Source organism: Amphibalanus amphitrite, unplaced genomic scaffold (assembly GCF_019059575.1).
Source record: "Amphibalanus amphitrite isolate SeventyFive unplaced genomic scaffold, NRLGWU_Aamphi_draft 000998F_arrow, whole genome shotgun sequence".
Lineage (NCBI taxonomy): Eukaryota > Metazoa > Arthropoda > Thecostraca > Balanomorpha > Balanidae > Amphibalanus > Amphibalanus amphitrite.
Window position 1 is genome coordinate 20,763 of NW_024882492.1, and position 26,677 is coordinate 47,439.

General features: G+C 47.0%; 1 protein-coding gene across 1 annotated transcript in view; it reads right to left on the reverse strand.

The window, feature by feature from the left end:
• Window positions 1–26,677, reverse strand: part of LOC122369012 (adenylate cyclase type 5-like) — a gene marked incomplete at its 3' end in the record, with an annotated part of 74,980 nt that overhangs the window by 12,156 nt on the left and 36,147 nt on the right. The window contains exons 8-13 of the mRNA XM_043343368.1: window positions 22,282–22,367; window positions 15,852–16,005; window positions 15,461–15,558; window positions 14,977–15,061; window positions 3,664–3,780; window positions 2,844–3,047 (exon numbers count right to left, since the gene is read on the reverse strand). Coding sequence (XP_043199303.1) covers window positions 2,844–3,047; window positions 3,664–3,780; window positions 14,977–15,061; window positions 15,461–15,558; window positions 15,852–16,005; window positions 22,282–22,367 — 744 coding nt within the window. The remainder of the gene's footprint in view (window positions 1–2,843; window positions 3,048–3,663; window positions 3,781–14,976; window positions 15,062–15,460; window positions 15,559–15,851; window positions 16,006–22,281; window positions 22,368–26,677) is intronic.

The following is a 26,677-nucleotide window of genomic DNA, read 5'->3' on the forward strand; positions in this document are numbered from 1 at the left end:
CAATTAACATTGATCCCTCGCATGTCGCAGTTCAATATTTGGGCTGTTACGCATAAGCGGAGCAGTAGCTCGATCTGCTGCCAATAGACGGCACTAGTGGTGAGCGCCTGAACGTATGCTGTACCGCATGCCCTGAAACTGGCCCCGCCGTGATAGCGTGAATTCTACGCAAATAAAAAAGCGGCCTAGCGCACGGCTAGGTATATAAGCACGCGGATAAGCATCCAATGACAAACACTGAATCAACTAGCCACTAAGCAGGCCGTGAGATACTCTGAGTACTATCTGATCATATTTTGGAATTTCTCTGTGACGTAAGTATCGTTAGTCATTTTAACTTGCCGATCGACAACCGCCGTTCAATATCAGGTGTGTTTGAGTAACTCCCCAACTGAGCCTAAGAGGTCGCCAACTAATTTCCGAACTGACTCCTTGTAACGCCGAACAACGCTGGGCTTGAGCATCAGCATTAGAGTTCAAATAACTCATTAAATATCGTCGATGTGCAGGCGAATGGGATTTCACCGTTGAGCAGCGACCGGCGCTCGTATATCAGACGTGACTCGCATGATGTGCCGGGGATTCTGTCCTCGTGAATCCCTCCATTCAAAAAATTCGGACTAAATTTATAAAAGAAAAATGTCGTACCAAACGCGACGTCCTGATGTGGCCTTCCGTTGGACGACTAGTCTTGTTTCATTTTTCAGATGTCCTATGCAGTTTTATTTGGAAAAAGGACATATTAGCACAAACACTGAAGGGTTTGCTTAGAAGTTAAAACATTTTGAAGTACATAAATTATAATCATAATAGCTTTCATCCCTCTTCAACATGATCAGAATCCTCCGCAGAGAGTTGACATAATTATAGGCTTATTTTGCCAACCAATACATCTAGGGTGGCAGCTTACAGACGTCCATGATCCGCCATATTCGCTAAACGTGAAGAACACAAGAAAAGAAACCTTTTGTTGATGAACGTCCAATGGAGTGAAGGCCAGATATGCATTGATGTGCCGAGTCCTATGAAGTGCTGCTCAAATCATTGACAACCAAAATCTCAAAAATTAAAATAGAAGCGGTTGTAGTAATGGACTTCGCTTATTACTATTAATGATTTTCACATTTTTCATCCATTTCATCAACGTGTTCCAGTTATCGGCTCGCAGCAACTAGTCAACCTACAAAGTGATGTTCGACTATCGCTTCGCCTCACTGCGCCACTCGCATACGAGAGCCGCTCCCCGGCTGCCGATCACGTGACCGGCGGGTGGCCACGTGACCCAGTCGCCCGGGGCCATTGTTCGGACAGCGGCCCTCGGTCGCTGCGTGGCTCCCAACAGCGCCCTGACACATTATTGATGAGATTCGCGGAGATGTAGAGTGTGCTTACATTTCAGCGAACAGAAACGCAATGCAAGCGAGCGAGCCTGGATTCACGGAAACCGGCCCCATTGTCGAAACAGGCCTGGATTGCAATGGACCCCATTCAGAAGCGCATCCGTAAAACTGTTCAGTGATCCGCTTTCAGGGTTTGCTGACACATGCATAAAAATCTTATTCTTGCGCGGACGGTCGTCAAGTTAGATGTAAGCGAATCCTAATCTATAATCTAAGATTCGGAATCAGGTGAGCCCCTACGATTTGGACCAAACTTGGTCAGTGGATAGTACGTAATGTCCTGATTACGATGCACCCAAAATCTAAGCTCGGCCCGCCATATTTACGAAGTTACGGATGTTTGAATTTCAAGGTCATTCGGGAGAGCCCCTGCGATTTCCGTCAAAATTTGTGTACGGACACTCTAGATGCTCCTCATTACGAATATCACAAAATTTAAGCTCGGCCCGCCATATTTACGAAGTTACGGAGGTTTGAATTTCAAGGTCATTTGGGTGAGCCCCTGCGATTTCTGTCAAAATTGGTATACGGACATATTACATCCTCCTCATTACAAATATCATAAAAGTTAAGCTCGGCCCGCCATATTTTTCAAGTTACGGAGTCACAAAGTTACGGAATTTCAAGGTCATTTGGAGAGCCCCTCCGATTTTCGTCAAAATTTGTATGCGAACACATTACATGCTCCTCATTACGAATATCATAAAAATTAGGCTCGGCCCGCTCTATTTCAAAAGTTATTGAGGTTTGAATTTCAGTGAGTTTCAAACCTCATTAACTTTTGAAATAGTGCGGGCCGAGCTTAGCTTTTACGATATTCGTAATGAGGAGCATGTAATGTGTCCGCATACAAATTTTGACGAAAATCGGAGGGGCTCTCCAAATGAACTTAAAATTCCGTACCTTTGTGACTCCGTAACTTGAAAAATATGGCGGGCCGAGCTTAACTTTTATGATATTTGTAATGAGGAGGATGTAATATGTCCGTATACCAATTTTGACGCAAATCGCAGGGGCTCACCCAAATGACCTTGAAATTCAAACCTCCGTAACTTCGTAAATATGGCGGGCCGAGCTTAAATTTTGTGATATTCGTAATGAGGAGCATCTAGAGTGTCCGTACACAAATTTTGACGGAAATCGTAGGGGCTCTCCCGAATGACCTTGAAATTTAAACATCTGTAGCTTCGTAAATATGGCGGGCCGGGCTTAGATTTTGGGTGCATCGTAATCAGGACGTTACGTACTATCCACTGACCAAGTTTGGTCCAAATCGTAGGGGCTCACCTGATTCCGAATCTTAGATTATAGATTAGGATTCACTTACATCTAACTTGACGACCGTCCGCATTAGGCATCTCGCTACAGATGGCCGTGTTGTGCGGTGATGGTGTTGCATATCTTGTGTTGTTCTCAACATATGCCGTGGTGCTGCAGACTTACCTCGGGGAAATAAATCTTGGATGCCGGCAGACAGTCGGTCGGGACGGCGCTTTGGCTGGTAGATCCGGTGACGTCATTGGACCGTGCCGTGACGTCACTGGTCCGACCGAGGTCGTCCAAGATCACCGCCGACAGGTTGAGCATGGGGTTGTACTTGGTGGTTACGTTGGAACAGAACTTCAATGAACTCGAGTCGAAGACACACTGCCGGAAATGCAATAATTCAATCGAAAGATGCACTAACAAGTATATACAAGCAAACAAACTTAACTGTAAGTAAACAAGCATACACATTACACAGGTCTGCAGCGACTAACTTTCACCAGCACCTATGGAAACATTAAAACAAATCTGCAAATACCACTTAAATCATTTACAGATAGACTATATCGCGAACTGGGTCACGCATTTCCAAGAGATGTTAGCTAATTATCGGCCTATTTAGTGCCAACTTTGGCCAGACATGGCGGAAGCATAAAACCAAGGCAAACATCAACTTATGGCGGCAGACTGCGGCATCAACGTCGGAAAACTGGCCGCGCTGGCTAATTTCGGCGGCCGAACGCAAGTTGTCGGCTGTTTCGCTAAAAAGAACACGAGAATCTCATCAAGCGCCCTGTTTATCAAACAACGAAAGCCAGCCTATTAGCATATGTCAACGGAAGCGAAATAGAATCGGACGACGACCGAAAATGAAAAGCTTTAGAGATCGGTTGTATCATCGGAACCAAACATAACTTCAAGCTCTAGTAGTAATGCACACATATAGACTCACCACGGGCACTGGGCACTGGGCAGTATTGCACACAGATCTACTCACCACGGGCAGTATTGCACACAGATAGACGGTGAAGACGACGAGCACGGACAGGCCCTGGGTGAGCACCCGCCGGTTCACCAGCTGGCCCGAGAGACGGCGCAGCAGCGACGGGCAGCACTGAAACACACCGCGGGAGCAGCTCTGTCACACAGTGCTCGGATTTCTGCAGGGTTCCGATTACATTGGGTAAGAAATTGTAGTATTATTTTTAGTTTTTACACTACAGTTTACAGCAAAATTAAGTGAACCTTGAGTTTTTTCTGGTCAGAAATCATCTAGCTTTTGACCGGATTTAATATAACATTTTATGCAAAACAAGAAATGCGATGTGAGCATTCACAAATCACAAAGTAAAGAAAAACTAAACTAAACATCACTTTCCTTATATCATGCCTCGGATCCTTGGAAAGAACAGTCGATAAATGAATGCGATATATCTGATAAAACTTTTGGCCTTCCCAACAGCTAGCCATTAGGATGGTGATTGTTCTACATCCATCTAATTCACGTCACCCAATAACAACATTCCCAGAGATATCATTGCTGCCGCAGATGCATTACGCTGGTGTTTACCCGTCGGTGATTGATGCCGTATAGCGTAAGGCGTCGGTAAATACTAATATTTGGATTCTTCTCTAAACATCCATTACGATACTTAACGGTCAACGCAAGAGCTCATGAAGGTGGAAATAATATTGTGTCGGTTCCGTAAGCTTTACTGAACACGGACAAAGAACGAAGCAAGAAAAAAAACTGCTTGCATTATCAGCGAGCGTCCGCATCCATTTATGAGCCAGCGCTGATGTTAATTTTAGTTCGTAAGCTTCCATCAGTGTCGGAATATATTATTGCTCCCAATGGGGCCGAGTAGTGGTAATAGTTAATGGTGCATGATGGCGGATGCGGTGAGTCAGTGGTTTTGGTGGCAATAACTTAGTTGCAAACAGTACGTCAATGCAATGCCATTTAAGTTTTAGTTGCAAACCTATCCAGACTTCTTTTGAATGGAGGTACTATGCGGGCTGTATACCAAAAAGGACAGTCGGCATCCCTCATTGCATTTCAATGGTGAAGCAGCCCAAACAATTGCATCGCGTCGTCCCCGAGTGCGTCCCGTTCCTCTCCCAGACACGCACACTGTCGACGGCTGCGAATTGGAAGGGGAGCCCACAGCCGCCGCTGGTCCGATCCATCAGACTCGCCGGCGGTAAACGGGAAAACGTGCGGCGTCGAGAGCGGCGTCCGCCCGTCGTCGAGCGTCGTCCGTTCGCCGCCACTCTCCAGTAAGGCTCGCGCCCAGCGCCCCACCACAGTCCAAAGCTGCTTCAGGAAGACTAGATCCACCACTGTCCCACGCTACTTTTATATATATAGGGAGACAAAAACTACCGCACTCCCTAACTATGCCAGGGTATGGTTCACATTGAAGGATTCTTGCAATACTGTGTTATTCTTGCACGTAAGGGAAAATATTTTTTTTTTAACTAAATTTCATTGAAATATGCCTTTCTTTTGCTCCAGTGAACCACTCACTATTTTTTTTTATGAAAACCAGCACAACATAAGGATATAACAAAATTTGAAAATATACTGACGTAGAATGAATAATTTGTGCATCAGGGATGCTCACACAATCAATGCATGTCAGACGTATACATGGTAAACGTGTGTCAATGCGAGCAATATCCACCAATGGACACTGCTTCCGACATAGGTCAACGAGCTCGGGCGGGGGTCACGTTCGTGAATGAACGAGCTCGGCAGAGGTCACGTTCGTGCGCCGAGCGAACCCGGAAGGAGGTGTGATTGTGCGGTCACGTCCGACCGGGTCGTCTGTGCGTCAGGGGGGGGGGGTAGCTCCGCGGCGCGGCGCGTGGCTCGGCGGTGACCTCCCTGACCGCTGTGAGTGCGTAGGCAGACACCCAATTGTGACCCGAACGCTGCCATTACCTATAAGAAATCCCCCTTTAGAATGTCCTGTCCATGCGTAAGATGTCGATTAAATCTTTAATAATACCTTTGAAAGCCATTTGTCCCAAATCACACTGAGCAAACAATCTCTCCTCCATCTGCTCGTATCTTCTCCTCTCTCTCTCTCTCTCTCTCTCTCTCTCTCTCTCTCTCTCTCTCTCTCTCTCTCTCTCTCTCCTTCTCTCTCCTCGCGCCACACCTAAATTCATGGACGTATGAAACGCAGGGCATTTTAATTGTTTTACAACTGAGTTTTTCCTGACATCGCTTAACACAGCATTGGCAAAAAAAAACTAAGTGGAAACATCAGGCCTTTTCAGCATCGCAAGCTGGATGGTCAGAATAGCACGTGATCTCCAATGGCAGTGCGGTCATTGAGGACACCGGATCTTCAGAATGGAGGAACCATGCTCACTGCAATGGCGGCTATTACACGATCCTCGGAGGGCCCACCGCCCGCCGTTTCCGTAACTGCTGCCAGGTCACGGCTGCAATGACGTGACTGTGACTTTAGCGGCTCCTCTAGAGACCGCAAGGGTCCCTGTGAGGAGACCGCGGGGTCCCTATGGGTAGACCGCTGCAAGGTCCCTGTGAGGAGACCGCCAGGGTCCATATGGGGAGACCGCTGCAAGGGTCCCTGTGAGGAGACCACTGCAAGGGTCCCTGTGAGGAGACCACTGCAAGGGTCCCTGCGAGGAGACCGCCAATCTGAGATCCCTATCTGAGAGGATCACCAGGGCTCCCGAGACTCTCTACATAGAAGAGTCTCTACATGTCTTCGCTACATAGAAGCCACAAGACCCTCTATCGGACGCTGTCTGCGTCTGTTGTATGTGTACCTTGTGTATAAAGCGATTCTGTGGGTCCATCAAATCATAGTGCCTACCTAATATTGTACCACAATTGAGAATGAACGGTCTGGAAATTACACATGAGTGGCGTTGTCTATACCATTCACGGTAATGTAATATCAGCTTCCAATCAGAAATCTGATCAGTTCGGAGTAACGGGGGCTGTGCGGGACTGCCGACTGACAAATGATACACATTTGCTGACTTTTTACAGCGTAGATACATACAGCAAATTCCTTCTCCGTAAATTGTATGGAAAGCGTCTACCAAGCATAAGAAAACCACACACGCTGACATCATCAAATACGGATAGACGAGACTAAACAGGGACTGCACCACGGCCAGCAGGCATGTTGACCTCTTACAGGCCGATTAGCATTAGTTACGTAAGGACCGACGATCAGTCTTCGCGTGTTCATTTTCTCACAAAGCGCACTGCGTAGATGGTTACTCGTCTACAGGAGGAATAGTGTAGCGGATGTTCGGATGAAATTAACAAAGGCAATTATCATACTGATAAGTGGTATGTAATGGCATTGCTTCAGTCACTGCACAAGCAACATTTGATGACTCATCCCCAATCTGCACCGGATTTTCCGTCCACGGCAAATGTGTATAAGATGTCTACAAATACAACGATTCTTGAATATATCACAGTTATGTAACGGAAAAGCGCTAACTGCTGATGAAAGTCACGGACGACTGGGCGTTGTATCACGACAAAGGCTCGTCATCTCGGTCCCCATTGACACATCGCCACTGCCTCTGGATAAATCAGCGGCCATTTGCGGAGCTCATCCCCAGCGGAAACTCGGCGGCGGCTAGCAACAGCCAGCGTCAATGGAGGCTGAGCCCGACGATTCCGTTGTTTGCATAGACCTGCACTGAATTCATAAATGCGAGTCTTGGAATGTCTGAGCATTGACAGAAGCGTCGTCCGGAGGCGACCTTGATTCGTATAGGCACAGCGATTTCATCCTGATGATGTACATAATGAACGGTGTCTAGATTTCGCTCGCTGGGCATGCGGCTAAGAGGCAAAGCCTCTTTTAATATACGGCACACTGTCACGTAATTCCTAACCACCATCGATCTCTTGGGCATTGGGTGGAACAATGTACTACATAAATTCAGCTCAAAGATTTGTAAAGAACGGATTGACGGAACCAGAGAGCGCTTAGGAGAGCATGTTTTGACAGCCTTGGCGTTTACTATCCGATCATGAAAATCCGGTTTGTAGGAATTATTTATGCAGATTAGGGTGGTCCACATTTATATGGTAAAAAATAAAGTTCGTCAGATTCATCGGGCCGGGTCGGAATTCTTGTCGATACTATAGCACAAGCTTCTGTGCAAAATTTCATTAAGATCGGATGATTTTTTCCCGTCCCGCAAAGCGGTCAAAGTTTCCATTATACGTACCAGTCTTTAGTATTGGGAGAATATTCGTCTTTCAACATTGCCCAGTCGTGCCAGCGGCTATCTACCAATGAGCTTGCCTGCTCATCGCACCAGTCCTCTCTAGCCTTCTCAATGATAGATCTAGTCTTCCTATCAGCCACAGACAGGAACGATAATCCACAATTCCTGTTGCAGTTCCTGTTCTCCAGTGCCAGGCCCAGTGCAAGCCACTATACATGCCAGGAGGTGCGATATGCATTACGCTAATTGTGGCTTTGCCTGCGTTTGGGATCGCCGCTGTAGCTGCAAGAGGCACACGCTCAATCACCGAAATGTGGCTTGTTTTGGCAGCCAGAAAAAGCAAATCCTTGCTGGATGAAACAGCCTCTTACGAACGAGCAAGTGCAGGGCGCCTCTTTCACTTGGCACTCACCATCCGTCTTCCGGCCCCGTGCTCCCGAGATCCCGTCGTTCAAGCGGTTTGTAAAGTGGTGGCAGCTCACGGAACGAGTGTCGTTCAAACCGCTCAATTACTTAACCGATTTCGCCGACAAGATGATTGTCACCTGATGCGCGTTGCTGATGAAGCAGCGGCCCCGGGATGACTGCCGCGATGTGGTGCAGTTCACCATCGTCGTGATGGACTGTGATTTTGACGCCAGCATCCGGAACCGGGGAACCGGTTGCCTTACAACGTGGCCGTTGGATTGCAAAGGTGATGAACACACTCAAGATCATTCTCTTCTGCCAGCTCGCGCTCACCGAGCACGAGAGGAGGACGATGGTCCGGTTCACCACCTTAATCGTCACAAGGGTAGCATCGTGACTGTCTGCCCATTGATCGACCTCAGCATGGGGAACTGACATCGCCCTCCCCAAAGGCCCTCGCCGCTTACCACACGGATATCGGAAGGTAACCGGGAAAGGTGATAGGCAAGGTCTCAAAGCCATCGGTCTCCTTCGGCGTCGGGACGGCGGTCGAGGAAAAGCAGGCGACTGCCACCTCCATGCAGCTAGCGGCTAAGATAGAAGAACCCTCCCGCGTCGACGTCGCCCTCGACGCAGTGGAGTGGTGCTTGCTGGCGTCCTTTGCATATGTTGGTCTCGGCACCGCCCTCGGGGCCAGTCACGATTTGCTCAAAGTGTACCCAGCCCAGGGGTCGTACAATGACGACTTGACCACTGCTCGTCGGCGACCGACACATAAACGGGTGGTAAACGACTTTGCAGGAGCCGGGTACTGCACTGCTGCCCTCATCAGCGGCAAATTTTTAGCGCCATCGCGCACGGCAAGGAACAGTGACAGCACTTCCTTCAGGTCGAGGAGCCTAACTACACTGGGCGTTGCATCCGGGCGGGAGATTGGTTTAGGATGGCTCGCACGGTGGACCTCGTCTTTTAATCTGTACCGATAGGCTATTTTCACTAATGCCTATTCCACTCTGATGTGTTTCTCTCCTTTGCTGTACTTATTTAGTGACTGCCAGTGCGTATTGAACAAAAAATGTGGACTGAGTGGGAGAATCCGTGTTATCGCCCATCCCCTTATAGTTAACATAGGGAAAACTTTGGCCGCTTTGCGGGACGGGATAAATTTATCCGATCAGAATGAAATTTTGCACACAACATTGTGTCATGGTATCGACAAGAATTCCGACCCGGCCCGACGGATCCTAGAAACTTTTTCAAAATGGACCACCCTAATGCAGATGTTAAAGTTTAGCAGCTCGTTTATCTAGCGAGCCCACGAAGCCGGACACGAATGGTCCTCTTAGCTGCCCACAGTTACAACCGATAACCAGCCCTGTCAGGAGTATCACGTATCGGGCATTTAGCAATTCGAACCCGAGTGAGTCTTGGGTGATCTCGTAGAACAGTTTGAACAGTTTTCCTTTTTCTCTAATTGAAATATAATGGTGAGGTCACGTGACCACCGTGACCTCTGTGACCCTTATAAGCAATCATAAATATGTGGGTCGTTCAGGAACTTGATACTTCTCATCAATTGCATATCCCTGCTTATTGCTTAACCCTCGCCGGCACAGGGGGAGGGGAGGGTTGATGCACCCCCCCTAAGGTTTTTCGCGAATAACTCGCGTAAAAAGCGGCCGATCGCGACGAAACTTTCAGTACTCTCGCATTGATTAATTTTACACCTACCCTGAAAATTGCATGACCCTGACCCAAATGACCTTTGACATGTGACCTTTTTTCCGAGACCATGTTTGGCCGGAATCGCGATTCGGCGTATGTCGGCTCGCATTAGCCGCGCGTTTGCAAGCTTTTCGTGGTTTCAAACGTTCAAACATGTGATTTGATGTTGCTCCCATACATTACGGTGGGTGTCAAGGTCACCTGAAGGTCAGGTCAGGTCATTGACCTTTGGTGACCTCGGGTGACCTCGGTTCACTTTTTCGAGTTTTACATGTTTCTAGGCTAGTTTTTGGAGCTGAATTCGAATTTAGCAACCATTTGAACATTTACGAAGAAGTTTTGGTGCCTTCGTAACATGTTATGAAGCTGTCAGAGGCGGTTGACACGTATTACGAATACCCGTCACAGCCCCTACCGGTTGACCTGACCTGACCCCACCTGGTCTAAATGCTTAAAGACATCATCTCTGATCAAAACTAACACGATATTCGTGATCAGCACCCCGGAAAACCACTTATCAGCCACACTTTACGACTTTCTAACAGGTCCCGATTTTCCCGGTTTTCGGGTCACTGACCTAACCTGGAAGGTCACCCGATGACCTAGGACCTTAAAATTGGGTATCATCGGCTTACTCTCGTGACGGGCAACACGCTCGTTTTTTCCGCGAAGCTCTAGCTCGATCAGGGACCAAACGCGAGGGGAAGTCGTACCAACACCCCCCCCCCTTGTGCCGTCGAAGGACGCAAAATGGCCTGTGCCGGCGAGGGTTAACCCGCGCGGGGCTGGGGGATAAATTTTACCCCCCCTCGCGAATTTTTGCAATATCTCAAAAACGGCGGCGCGCAGCGCCGCCAAACTTTCAGTACCTTTTCTTACATCAATTTGACACGTTCCCTGAAAATTTGAGCGAAATCCGTCGGAACATTTTTGAGAAATTGACGTTTTAGTGACGTCATGTTCGCCATTTTCGCCTCAAAAACGGCAAAAGTTCAAACGCCGCTAACATCTTCATTTTTAAATGAATCAAGACGTAACAAAAAAGAATATACGTAATTCTACTTTGTCTATCAAATGGCTATCTCGGTTTTTTGAAACTTTTGGATTTTGGCCCAAATTTTTTCAAAAAACTGACTTTTTTGGGAAAATAACTATAAAATCCAAAATTTTGAGTGTATCGAAAAACCGGAATATATGTCAGAGAAGTGGTCTATGTGCAGTGTGCACCTACATACAAAGTTTTAGAAGAATCGGTTCAAAAATGTGGGAGTTATTCAAAATTGTATGACGTCACGACACACAAAAATTTTGAAAAATGACTTTTTTGGAAGTTCTAGACCTCGTACGGAAACAAAAATAGCACCATTCGATTCGCCGTGAAAAACTGCATCAGATAGACACCTTTTTAGGCCTTAACAACCAACTTCAAAATTTGACCTCACTTGACCTGACCTTCACCTGACCTTTACCTGAAATTCATCCAGAGGTGGTCCATATCACTTATTGAGTGTGCCTATTGAATTCTATGAGTAAAATGACCCATAAAACATGTGTCGGCGTGTCGCACATGGCCTTTTCTATATTTTGTTTTTGGTGACCTGACCTGACCTGACCTGACCTTGACCTTGACCTCTGAATAATATTGTATGCAACGAATATTGTCTTGGTAGCCTAAGAACACGTTTTGGGCGATCAGTCTCAGTCCATGACTCCATTCTTCGGCAACTACGGTGCAAGGCCGATACTGTAGGAGCTTTCAATTTGTACCCTTGACCTGACCTTGACCTTGACCTCAAACTTAAAATTAAGTACATGTTTTTAGTTGTTCGTGATGAAATCTTTCGATTGGCGTTTGAATTTTCCAAATCGGACCATTAGTTCGGGAGATAACAGGGGGGGGTAAAATTTACCCCCCCAGCCCCGCGCGTTCGGCTGGAGACCCCAGCCCCGCGCGGGTTAACGTTCCGTGAATATTAAGGCGTCGCGAACTAGCGACGTTTCATACAGATCCCACTACAGATATAGATTGAATCTATCATGCAGACTCACTAACGATGTCAGGTCAGTGACCAAGCGGTTAGTGTCACAAGATCTGATTTGAATCAAAAGTAATATATGCCAACTTTCTAATCTTTATTCCTAACACGTTCTGAGTATTCGTGATACAAAATAGGGGGGGGGGTCACCCTCTCCTCGACCTGGAGGAGGAAGGGGAGGGGGGGGGGGTTGGCAGCAGTTAGCTGAAGGTTATGGATCAGTTATCAATAATTCACTTCAGTATTACTGCTTTCAACCTTTGGCCACTGTCGGCTGTTGTAAATAACGGAAATCCAGTCAAAGAAGCATAGGACGACATTTGGGAGCTCAATAGCATAATTGCATGATTGGCTTCGCGTCTCAGCTCCGTCTTTCATATGAAAAAGCAGATCTTGTTGAGTGAAACAGGGTTTCCAAAGGTCAGATATACAACAATCGCAACTAAGCGTGGGCTCTGCAGTTTCGTCCATTCGCCGATTAAAAGCACTTGAAAAACATTAAATTAATAAAAGTGCATTAGGGATGTCGCGAATACGTACAGCTATAATCATAGATGCAAGGTGTTTTAGTTTTATGCGCATCAACACTCTTAGTGCTGATGCTTTCAGTGCTGATGCAAGAGACCAGTGCATGAGTGGCATTGATATCTTGCAGATCTTGTCTTCTATGATGCTGAGCTAGTTTAATGCTCTGAGAAGTGCATTATTAACCCTCGCCCGCACATGGGGGGGGGTTGCCACCCCCCCCAGGTAGTCTTTCTGCTCTGCACTCAACATTTTTAGAGCTAGAAGGCTGATTTTTCGTATAGCTGCTCCTCTATCCTTTCTTGATGTCCACTGAAAATGTCAAGTTTCTGTGGTTTTTGGTTTCGGAGATATGACCTTGTTTCTCAGGTAATGTCATGACCCAAATGGCCAATTCTCAACATCTTGCGTTGGCTATGGGCCTTGTGAGCTTTTAACACCTTGATTTCGGCCTTTTATGCCAATCCTACCTCCCACCTATCATGAAACATGTTGTTCGACGATGTACAGAGGTCAAGGTCAGGGTCAAGGTCAACCTAGGTCATCTAAGATAATTGCGTTTTAGGCAAGCTGAATTTACTTTTTTTGAAATTTTTTGACTACATTTTTGGTAAAAGCTTCTCACATCATGATTTCATGTAATATGGACACATAAACAATCGGTGCACACATCAGTATACACACAGACACACACAGACATACAAACACATATTATTGACCTTGACCTAACTTGACCTGAGATGACCTCAGCAGCAAAAACCTGGTCGGGTAGTGTGACAAAGAGGTTCTAGCTGGCTTGGCACCAGAAAACGGCATCGTCATCGGTATATGACAAGCAGCGCGCTTGATATCCAACGGTGACCTAAAACAGCAACATTTTTTAGTTTGACCTGACCTGGAAGGTCAATGGCTGACCTGAGAAGGTAAAACTGGGTATCATTGGATTCGTCTCTTCCCAAAGAATCTTTTTGGTCTTTACCGCTAAGCTCTATCTCCAACAGGAACGAAATGGCGCGGGGGGGGGGTGGCAACCCCCCCCCCATGTGCGTTCTAGGATGGGAAAATGGCATGTGCGGGCGAGGGTTAAAAGACCTACATTTGGACCTTTTTGGTTCTTTTGGTATTTGGAGCAAATCAGACTCATTCACTTCAGTAATGCTGGAAACGTCCATTCCTTTGACAACGGATGACCTTATTTTGTTTGGTAACATATCACGTCCGCTCACCAGTCGTCTGACAAAAGCTATAATGCTATTCAAAAGAACCAGGCTGAAAGAACATTGATCTGCGAGAATGAATGTCGTTATCAGCTATGTACTCATATGAAACGAAATGGACAGCAACTTTCTCATGTCAGGATAAAGTGACAAAATAACATCACACCGTATAAAAACATTCGTCGTTCCTTGGCCCTAACGTGTGTGGAGCATGGCATGCTCACATTCGTTGAAAAACAGGGGAATTATTTGTCTAAGATCCAGCGTCAACGGCCACACTGTACAGTCTGTCTTAAAAGTACCGCGCAAAGTAACGGTGGATCCATTAAGCCTGACGGAGGAAGGGCCTGCTATAATTTGAAAGTCACCGAACCAATTGACCTGGGGAATGGACGAGGATGTCCATTGCTTCGGTGACTCAAATTTAGCAGTCCTTCCTCGGTCAGGCTTGTTGAATCCACCACAATTTGCGCGGTACCTACTTTTAAGACTGACTGTATAGGAGCAAAATACGGCACGGCACACTGCAACATCTGTTAATGCTTGTGTGCTGCCATACACTGTCATTTTGCATAAGTTTAGTTTTAGATGGTGTTGCTGAAGTTTTGCTGAAAGAAGCAAACCCAATTTTAGAGCGCATTAGGAAAAAGCATGTCATAGACTACTCAATATCATTATTAATACAGTAGTCTATGACTATGTAACTAGGTATAAGATTCGGTATATGCTTTCTGGAAATAATGCAGGCCGGTAAAAATGACTGGGACCCGAGGAGCACGTAACGGAAATGTATTTGGAATACAAAGTTATGGAACTGGCATTATTCCACGATTCAGCCCCTGCACCGCAGGTGATTTGTTCCTGTCTCCTAAATAATTACTGTTTCTGCCGCACGAGCAGTATGTGTCCATCAAGAACTGTCTGAGGCATCTGAAATATGGCCCTATCCCCGGGCCGTAGGTAAGTCGCACGAAATGGGCATGGTCCGACTCTCTTAGTACATATGTTAGGCACGGTCAGTTAGGCACGGTCAGCCAGGCAGTTAGGCACGGTGTGGTGTGACAGTTAGGCACGGCAGGTGTGGCATTTAGGCACGGTCAGCCAGGCTGTGGTGGTATAGGCACGGTCCGTAGGCCAGGCTGTGATGGTATAACTCACCTTCCAGTTCTCTGCCACGACCAGGTAGGCAGCGCTGATGATGAGAAAACCGCCCACGAAAAATGACGCGAGAGTGAAGAAATTCCTGCGGAAATATGTTGGTGTAATTGGGAGCTGGTCGAAAAACGCAACAGCATTTTATGACGAAGAAGAATACTCTAAGTGTTGCAGCTAGGCAGTGTCAAACAATCACTTTGCTGTAGAATAGGATTTGCTCTTTCTCTTATCATCAACGTTGTCTACATTACGCAAACAAAACAATAATCGTAATAAACCTTGCGAGAATGCACAGCTTGGCATTTGGAGAAACACAGATGAAGAAAGCTGGTGATGCAATATTATGTGCAGGGGAGCTTAGTGACCTGATCGGTTTACCGACTATGCTAAGTAACCTCTAATGGGTGCACGATGATGAGCGGTGATGGAGCATTCCCAACCCGTGACTGAGCAGCAAGTAGCAACAGAGCAGTGAAGAAATACTCACTGTGGCACAGCGATGAGTTGAACAGCTACGATGAATCCGAAGATGATGAATGCGCTTACAAAGTAGACGGGCAAAAGCTTGTCGCGTTTTATCGAATACTGGAAACAGACAAATCTGACTTTCATCCAACTTATAAAATTGCAGTCTGTAAATACTCATGCTTACATTATTGACGCAGTAAAATCACAATTGTGCCGCAAGTGCATGGACAAAACATTTTTTAAACCCTTAGCGATCACGCTATAACCATGAACACTCAATTTGAGCTATTTTTGGTATGAGAATATAGGCTCCCGCAGCAATCAAAACATGTAAGGTGAAGCATCATCCCGGCGAATTTGACCCTCTCCCCGTGAAGACACCCGTTTTTGAAGCGTCTGTCGGCGCCCACCTTCTGCTCGATGTGTGGTGAGTTGAACGTGAGCAGCAGTCTCCGACAGTGCTGGTTTCGCAGCCTGTCGATGCTGCGGGCGTCTATGGCCCTGGCCAGGTAGTCGTCCACTTCTTCAGCCGTCGTCTTTTTCTCCGAGCCCGGCAGAAGGCGGCTGACAACAGAGACAGTGGGCGTCAGTAACAACGCTTAACAACGGTAAAAAGGGGCGACAGAAGCAAGAAATAACACAGCAACAGTGGGCGTCAGTAACAACGCTTAACAACGGTAAAAAGGGCCGGCAGAAGCGGCAACTGTCGGCAGCAACAGTGGACGTCAGTTGCTACGGCTGACAACAGGACCGGTGCACGGTGGAAAACAGTAGAATACTGTAGCTCGTTCAGTCCGGTGACTACATTATTGTTTCTTGCAGAGATACGAATGGGACGGCAGCACATCATCTGACGCGGACCTGTGCTTAGATGAGTGTGCAATCAAGTTATCCAAACACGGATATTTGCTGAAAAGTAGTGTCAGTAGACTTCCCTAGCCTGCATCTGAATACAGAGGTGGCTACTCGATCCAATCAATTGTGGTGCTTTGAGGCGCGAGCGAGGCTCAGGCGGCATAGAAGGCACGACGTGGCGCGAGCGGCGCCTGTCGCGTTCACCTGAGAGTTTTGACGCCTTTTGACCGGAGTTGGCTAGGGGACCGAAATTAACAAACTACATTCTGAGATGCCTTTCAGTTTGACTAGTTTGTCGCAGCTCTGAGGCCACAAACAGCAAATTAAGCCCCGACACATCAAAAGAAGCATGGAAGAAAGCGACAATAAACCACTTCGCCACGACCGGGTAAATAGGGTGAACATATCTTAAGTCCGCCGCCTGCATTCAATCGTATATAATAGTAATTTATAAATGTATGTTAGGCGAAAGCCCGAACAAGAACTTCTGGCGTGAATGTGTGGTGCTGGCAGCAGACGCCTGGGAAAAACCACGGACACAACAGTGTCACATTAGCCCTCTCTGGGTGGTACAGAGCCTCCTTTCTGCTGCGGCCTACGCCGGCTCAGAAGAGGGACGCGCCCTATTAGAGGCAGAGAGCTACCTCCAGTCAGGCCAGTCTCCGGAGACCGGGGACACGACGCGCTCGTCTCCGCCCCAGAGGTGTGCCGCCGCCTCTCCGCGGGGGGCGACGCCACGAGCGACGACGCCCGATCGTCGGACGCGACGCGCCGAGATATCATTCCCGGGGGAAACGCCGACCTACTGGAAGAAAAAAAAATCCAGGCGTCTTGCCCAGGCGGTCGGAGGTGAGGGAAGCGGAGGCCTGGCACCGGGCCAGGGCGGCGCTGGCCGGCCGGCCGCGGATGAGCGCGGTCCGGGCCCGTCTGCTGGTCCGGGGCCGGCCACTGCCGCTGCTGGGGGGCGGTCCGACACGGGTCTTGTCTGGATGAATGGCCGGCGGGGACGGCGGGCGCCGCCGGTTACGGAGAGCGAGCCGCGCCACTCTGCCGAGCGCTCCCCTCCGGCGACACTGCCTCCATCGATCGCTGTGCGACGGCCGGCCGGACTGACCACTCGCGACGGACGGACGAACGGCAGAGGAACGCGCACGGAGCGCAAACTATGCACCGACGGCGGCAGACTCCCCAACAACGCAAAGGACGAGATGGAAACTTTGGTTCGCGGTCACTGTGGATAAGTTTCACATAGTAACAGTCAACTCTCAAGGTCACAGCGGCTGTTGACCTCGACATAGTCACTGAACGGTAGGACAAGCCAAATGAAAACACGAACAATTGCTACATATATAAATAACAAACTAAACCCCATGCCCAGACCCAAAATTGTGGATTGTAACAGAAACATCGCTTCTAATGCAACCCCGATATCTAGCAAATATCCCCAACATTGCACGCTCTCCTAATGCCTGCTGGCCTAACAGGATCTAAACCTGGCAAAAAAGGCACGAATGGCTTCCTTTCTACTATATATGTAATAACCAGCGTTTTCTAGCGCAGCTGAATGTAGTACAGTCTTGTACTTTGCACTTGGAATATGCTGGAAAGCAGCAGGCCGCGCCCGGCTGGGGGTCCTGGATTTCCACGCCCTGCTGGGGGGGGGGGGGGTGTTCAAACACCCCCCCCCCTTGTAACTCGGCTCCTGGGCCACGTAGCGATACGCGGAAGGCGGCGTTCGAAAGAGCGTCAAAAATAATGACGAAATCACTTCGGTCAATTTTTTGGTCAGGTCAAAGGTCAGGTCACCAGAGGTCATTGAAGGCAAAAATTCGCCGATTTCCAGGTCGAATGTCGAAAATTTCCAAGATGCTAACGCATAACTCGAGAACCAATAGAGCTACAGCGCCGCGGAAAAGCGCATTCGATAGCCCTTTTAACGCCCTTTCTGAGTAATTCTCTCAGATTTGACCTAACGTCAACGGTTTTGCCTGCAGGGGGCAAAAACTGCAAAAATAGCCGATTTTTTCGGAAACAGTTTTTCTGCAATAACTTTTGACCCAAGCCTTGTACGAGCTTACTTTTACCGGCATTGTGTTCCTCTCGTCAAGACACATCGAATGAACTATAAGTTGACCTTGAAAGGTCAACTTGAAAATTTGACCTCAGGTCAAGGTCATGACCTGACCGGAAAGGGTCATGTTGCATATCAGTCGATCCGTATCGTCGAGCTGAACACATCTAAGGCGTTTTCATCGCTCTAGCATGGCTCTATCAAAAGTTATTTGCGAAAAACTGTTAGATACCATTCGTGACCTAAGATGACCTCAGGGCATAAACAAGGGTCACAGACACCATTTTCATGTTCATTGTGTCTAAAACACTTGTAATTCGGTGTTTGGGAGTGTTTATAATGTCTTTTGTCCAAAACAGACGCTTTTCAATTTTCTCCCATTGACTTATAATGGGGAGGTCGCAAAATTGACCTGACCTTAGGTCATCGATATCAAAATTCTAAGATATAAATTTTGTACATGCTATTACTCTTAGCAATCGCTGAAAGTTTCAAAGCGATCGGTCACTCGGTGTAGCTATGACAGACATTGAAACTTTTTATGAGGTGAGGTCACTTCAAGTGACCTGGTGACCTGACCTTGAATGACCTTGGTCTGAAATTTTCACAACATGTGTAGAATTGATGTATGATAAGGTGTACCAAAAACGGCGGCGCGGAGCGCTGCCGTTTTTGAGATATTCGCGAAAAACCACAGGGGGGTGTTCAAACACCCCCCCCCCAGCAGGGCGCGGGTTAATAAACAACTTTAATGTAATTATCATATGGTGAACACCCGACAATAGATGCTTTCTTTTAGCATGAATGACAGACTGCCAGCTATATAGATATTAAAGTCGCTTACGCCGCTGCAATGACACATAAACCTAACAAACGTTAGCAATAAAGCTGGATCTGACGGGTCAGAGTAACTGCTGCATTGAACCGTCGTAAAGTAATCCATCTAAGTGACAAAAAGAATACAGTAGTTTCTAGAAGCACGCATGTGAACAGGATATGATGAAAATGGCAGTTAACAAACGGAAAATAGACCTCTGCTTAAGACATCCGGGAAGATGAAATGTGCTTTACTATACTACCATTAGTATTAGAATTGTGCACATTTGTTAGCCTTCTCTGTAGGTTCTTGGAGATGGGATATGGCTGCTTTTAATTAGGCAGATACGTAAATTTTGTTCGATTTCTATGACCTTACGAACGATATGTGACCTTTGTATTCGAAGCTGCACTTAACTAATCATGTGCTTGCTGGTTGCACAATGCCAGGGGCGGCGGATTCGGGGGGGGGGGGCAGGGGGGGGGCAGCTGCCCCCCCTGGCAAACTCGTGGGGGGGGCAAAAGTATCTTTTTGCCCCCCCATAATTTGTGACAAAACTTAGACAAGAAACATATACCTGATTACTCTGTTCGATCATTTGAAGATGTAACCAGATGCCCATATACTTTATCATACGTTGCTTTTCTTAAATGGCAAGTGTTCGCGTTCAATTGAAGTTTTCCTCTCTTCACCCTAGTTTTGGAGACATTATAAGCGTCAACGTGACGCAGCGGCAACCCAGGCCTTCAGTGGACCGCTTACAGGGGCGACGGATACCTACAGAGGAGGCATCGTTCCCTAAGAAACTTCTGGAGGAGGGGCAAACGTATATTCTTGCCCCTCCATAATTTGTGCCCTAAACATGAGGAAAATTTCCATAGCCTGATATTGCAGCTATGCACTCCTACAGTTTGTCCAACGGTGCCTTTTGAATATGTGTAAATGCTAACCATTTCCGATTTATAGCATTTTTGGTCTTTTCAGATTCGATTTGGAGATATTTTAAGTGTGCAAGAGACGCAACTCACACCCTCAGTGGTCGTTTGCCGCTATTTTGTACCTACAGAATGCCAAATCGCAAGCGAGCGGAGACGGAAGGGCTAGCCATTCGCCTGCGGGTAGTTAGGACTGATGAGCGCTCGTAATAAGCCACTCCCCTGATTTTTTTCGAGCGCAACAGTTTCCAGTGCAAGTAAAATGGTAAACGCCGAGGTCGTACACATTGACCACATTGACAAATGCACGGTATGACACCCAAAGGCCAGTCATCAGATATCTGCTTTGGGCATTCGGAGGCTTGTGTGGGGCCAGTGTAAAAACTGGATGTTCACAGTTCAGTATCCGCTTTATTTCAGTATTCACTATTAAATAAGTTAAAATTAACGTTGGAAACTTTTGAGGGTTAGGGCACTGTTCATTAGTGGGGCCCCCTCTGGCTAAAGGCTGGCTATAAAATACAGAGCATCGAACACGAAAGCAAAATCTAAGGCATTTTGGAAAAATGAGTATGCCCCGCAGCGTCCGATAACTACCACCTTCCAGTGGGTGAAGCCAACGGGGTCCAAGTCTATAATGACACTTAACGATAGCACTAACCTTGTCTCACTTTTCGTTGAAGTCTGTTCCGAATGGTTTCGGCGACAGACTGGCTGCACTGAGGTCGTTTGGTATGTGCAACTGTAATTAAAGCCACCTGAGGCGCCCACACTAGGCTGAAGCTGGGTTGGAAATGCTTCGTCTTTGCAGATATCACTGGCCGCTGATTCTTGAGTGCCTGAACCGGTAGATGTCGTGGTAAAATTTGGTGTGATAATTTGGACCTTACCGCAGTCAGCGCACCCTTAAGCCCTAATAAAGAAACGCCCCCCCCCCCAGAGCTTCTGCATCCAGTTCACCGAATTCCTTCACCCTAGTCCGCTGCTCGACTCCCTCACGTCAGCCCTCCGTTCCCAGCTTGACGAGCGTTTGGGCCTTAGTTAAGCCTTGCTGTGGGCTTACTGTAGGATAAACCCATCGAGACAGCCCGTCTCGGTGAGCTTAGTTGGCGAACTACTGCCTTGGGGAAGGTTTCTGGCGGATCGCTGTCCCAATAGGTTTAGATGCGACCGACTGTCTCTGAATGTTTGAGCGGTCTCCTCCCGCTGTGAGCTAGTTTCAGTTGATATCTGTCTCAGAAATACTTTTTAAAGGAAGTTAACCGAAAATCCAACGCAAAATGAACAGAGGAAATGGTAACGAGTTACCTCATTGAAGAGTAGCGCTCGCCTACTTAAAAGGGTTTCGCACCGTTCTTCAACATCTGATATGCGATCGGGTTATGGCACAATTTTTTCCCATTGGAGCTTTTTTCTAATACAGCAATACGAAATGCGTTACATCGTTCACTGGCGGATCCAGGGAGCGGGCATTTAAAGCAAATATTTACTCCCCCTCCCCCTGGCCCCTACATCGCCCGAAATAGACAAAACGTACCTTATGTTTCCTAGTAATAACATTTTTATCAGGATTTTTTTTTTTAAATACTGTTCAGCAGTCCGAGAAATCGAAATCCGAGGAGTTTTTGGATGTTGGACACTTTTTTTGGGGGGTGTGTGTCCCCTACAGCGTCGAAAACGCCTTTCTGGATCCGCCTATGACATCATCTCGACTGGGATCTTGCCCCCCCCCCCCACGCCAAAATCGAATCCGCCGCCACTGCACAATGCGGGTAAAGTGCTCCTATTTCGACCTGCCAGATCATAGTCGCCAGGAAGGTACGGAACTCATTAATCAACTGAATTTCTAATAGCTTCAAGCCGTTTTTTATTTTTTAATCAAATCGACGAAGCATTTAAGCTGACAATTTAACAAACAGATCAATTTTACGAAAGAATTTGGAACTGGGCATCGGTTGTAAAACCGTGAGTGATGTACATTCACCTGATTTAGGCATCTGAGGTCAATTAAGCTTGTACTTACATAAGAAAAACAAACAATTATGTCATGACAATTTGTCATGACAAAGGTAATTTGACAAGCTCTAATTGGAAGGCCGGAGATGGTTCGGGCTGTTCTGTAATTATTGATAATCCAACGCTGCAGTAACCACCGTACTTACTTTTGGTGCATGTGACCTGCGGCGTAGCCCATGGTTCTGAGCTCCTTGGACACTGTGCCGTTTGCCCCCGACTTCCTCTCTTTGGACTGAAAGTACAGAGGGAAGTCACTCAGTAGACATAGCCAGTCATTATACAGATTTGATACTGAACACTTATAAAAGCACAAATTGAACTGTTACATTTCAGCTCATTTCTGTGTTCTCTGCTGGCAAAGTATTCGCAACAGTAGCGCAGTCTCTATGAATTGATAGTCAATTGAGTCACCAAATGCGATACAGCCTGGCATTTATTCTAAGGACAGGCCAAGGAACTATTTTTGTCAGCCCACTCCAGCCGTAACAAAGATGTCAAACATGACCTAATACTATCTTTTTTATAACAAAAAAGGTAAAAGCGTCAAAAGTTTCTGATCATGGACCACGATATATAGTGGTATATGCCTAGACCCATTTTCAAGATAATGATTTCCAGCGTGATGCAATGATCTACTGCCAGTCTATACCAATACATCAAACTGCCCTCTAGCATGCTCTCTCGCATCACCACTGAGTAATGCAGACGCAGGAAGCCTTCCACACGCCTCGGCTCTCCACCCAGAGGCTGCAGCGACGTGACAGAACGTCTGTCCACCAGAGAACACATGCGCTGCAAACGCATGTAAGTACCTACAACTCATCCCGCGCCGTCCCTGCCGAGATCGATACATGGAGTGGTGCACCACCGATCACAATTGACCGGCTGTCCGGCAATATGGGTGTGTGACTGTCCGTCGGAGAGCGCGCCGCGCCGCTCCTGAGCTCCTCCCGGACCTAACACCCGCGCACTGCACCGCCATGAGCAGCTCCAGTACGGACACCCGTGGGGAGGGACTATACGAGAGGGAGGTGTGCGCTGCAGGGTTTGATGGATGGGTGGATGCACCGCGATGTCAACCAGATCATGTTATCGAGCAGTCCTTCCAAAATTTGAATAAAAATGGGTTGACTGAGGAGTGAATTATGATTATATATGTTGTATGTCGAAAAGGAGTGAATTATGATTGTTTCGTGTTCACCAAAGAAGGAATTCTATCGTTTAACCTGCACTACCCCAAGATCCTCGTCTTCCTGATGTGGTGAACAAAATGAGTGTAACATTTTTATTAGGAATTTAAAGCATTCAGACACAGCTCGTCACACTTTGTGAACAAAGTTATATCTGGTGGAGCGGCATCAATGCTTTTATAGTTTTAACTCTATTAGTGGCAGGGGGGGGGGTTGTTTTCATCCACCCCTCAGGTTTTTCGGGAATATCTCCGAAACCGCTGAAGCTACGATGCTGAAATTTTCTGACTTTTCCTAAAACTAAATTGGGCACATTCCCTGAAAATTTCAAGTTCATAACTTTACCAGGGGCGGCTCCAGAGCACTGGGAATTGGGGGGTCCTATTCGTGAAGCGAGTCATTTGGGCGAAGATCACGATGCTGATGTATTATAACTGTATGCACCAGTTTTACGAACAGTGAATGAAAGGTATCATGTGATAACATATACCAAGTTATTGTGCATCCTCTTTTGACACGTTTTTGCTGTAATAGGCGGATCCAGGCGTCCAAAAAGGGGGGTTATGTTTTACCTCCCAACATAGGTGCCCTGACACCGCCTATGCATGACCAATACAATTGTAGTCGTTCTCTCATAAGAAAATTGTAACATAACAAGACAATTGCCACCCTTTTTAGAAACAGTACCAACAAAAACCTTATTTACTATACTTTTTGTGTACCTCCAATCTCAATGATCTGTATCCGCCTATGATTTTTGAAAATGCATATTTTTAGGATCCATGTGAATTCCTGGTTCATTCACTATCGATCGGCAAAAGTTGCGTTAATATTGGTTCAGAAACCTGGCCGTGATAAACAGTCTAAAATGTATCTGCAATTTGCGCGTTTTTACCCCCTTCTACCCCCCTATTGACATTTTTTAATTTTTATTTTTTAGAAATGTAGATCACGTTGAGCGAGATCGAATGCCGTTTGAATTTTGAAAATCGGCCCGTTAGATCTCGAGATATCGAGGGGGGTCGTAAACAGCTCCCCCCCTGCCACTAATAGGGGTAGCCAGGAGCCTGCCACTAATAGGGTTAAAGGCTTTGAATCTTCACGTCATCACGCCTGATGTTCTTGGGAATACCAGCTCCCAGATTAGGTGTTAAACGCAGAGTAAAAACTGCTTCTGGCAAATAATGAATATGTACACAGCCTTAGAACAAATTTAGCAGTTTCTAAGAACTCAGTGTCGTCCCCAGGACATCTGAATATAATATTCATCGCGAGTCTCTAGCAGACTCGGTGCCGACGTGTCTGCCTAATCCCGCCGCTCGGGCTGCGGCACGTTTTGCCGCGAATGCTGGCAGACCCTGCCACCCGATGGGCCACTCTCCAAACGTCCCCAAGAGCGCCTGTTTTATTCATAGAGCGTCTCTCAGCCAATGCCTAATAAGAAGCAGCGCCGCGGGGAACATGGGCCGCTCGCGCGCGGACCAGAAGTGTTTCCAGGGTGCGACCGACCTCTGGTGTGGATGCGGTTGGCTTCCTGGGCAAGAAAGGATCCGGGGAGATGCCTTTTTGTAGCAGCAAACAGCGAACTATGGTGATAAGCTTCGGAGAAAAAGTGTCGCTCACTGGGGCTGGGAAAGGGGCTGGTAGGGCTGGGAAAGAGGGAGGGTAATCGACGGAGCTGGGGAAGGGGTAGATAGATGTCTTCTTTAGGTGCTAGACAGAACTAGAAGACGTGTTCTGAGGAGCTGGCAAGGTGCATGTTATGAGGCAGAGCTGGGTTGCGTTCTGATGTATAAAAGCTGATGTTGTGTTGATGCTGAGACACAGCTCAGAGATATGTGGCTGTTGAGGCACAGCTCAGAGATATGTGGCTGTTGAGGGAGAGCTGGAAGATATGTGGCTATTGAGGCAGAGCTGGGAGATGTGTTGGTGCTGAGGCAAAGCTGGGAGATGTGTGGCTATTGAGGCAGAGCTGGGAGATGTGTTGGTGCTGAGGCAGAGCTGGGAAATGTGCTGCTGCTGAGGCAGAGCGGCCGGGCCGCGGAGGGTGATGATGTATGCCGACCATCTCTCAGCAGAAGGCCGCGGGCGGCTGCCCCGCGCCAACTACATGTAGCGTTCCGGGTCGATCCGCTCCCGGTAGCAGAACGATGTCTCCGTGACGAAATATCGACGCCGTGTCGGCCGCAGACCCGGCGCGAGAGAGACGGGATTACGACCATTTCCTGGTAGTCCACTTTAGGGCGATGAGTTTCGTAAACTCATCGAAACATGTCCTGAATGAGTTTGTCTCTCTTCCTCAGTCTTAAAATGTATCAATTCCACAGATGGGATGAGATTGGCATGGCTTCCAGGTAGCTGCTAAGAGGTAGCACATTTTAATCTGTGTTTCTTATAAGACTGCATAAAGTAGGTGGAAATATGGTATTACTTTTGCTCAAAAGAAACACAAGATGTCTTCATTCTTTTTTCTTTCTTTTTTATTCGTACACCCAGGCTAGCAATTCATTTTGACAGAGAAGTTAACGGTAAAATACGGTTTTGTCACCTTTGAGACGCATTCCAGACTTGCTTATGTAATTTTAAACATACAAATTTAGTTCATTGGTTAAGGTGTTCATTGACTCGATTCAGTACCATTTTTTTTTAGCTTCATGATACGCGTTTGTTGTTGAAATGGCCTAAGCACTCAAACAGTTGCATAACATTTGTAAAGCAGGGACGGAGATGATCCAAGGAATCAGTTTCGATAGAAATCTATGATATAAGTTCAAAAAGTTAAGTTTCATATGATCACTATATTGAATGCAATATGGTGATTCAAGGTACACCACCAAGTAATACTTTGTGATAGCCTAGGTGTCTGAGATGGCGGTCTGATTTATTAGTGGTCAGTGGGAGTTTCGGGTTTTGCTGAATGAACAAGAGTGTGCATAAACAAGGCAAAAACCTTCGACAACGGCGCTTTACACCACCACAAACAGGGGACTAAAAGCCTTCCTGTTGTATCTTCGTTTACAACAAGACAACAATCGCCTTTTCATCTTTTTGGGGGAAGCTGTGCGCTGTGAAATAAAGAGGGAGTTGTGTGTAATTTAGTCAAACCTTCATACCTACAGTGATTCAAGGGGCCTCAGCACAGTCAACTATTTCTCGAAATACACCGCTCCGTCCAAACGAGCAGAGTGAAGTCACGCAATGACGGATTCGACAATGCTATCCAATCACTGCTGTGCTGTATCTTTCCTTTAATCCAATTCCTCACGATGTCCCCTGCCAGAGCCACCATACATCACCGTTTTGCCATTTCAGCACTCATAAGTCATGTCATCTAGTACCCTTCGTCAAAGTT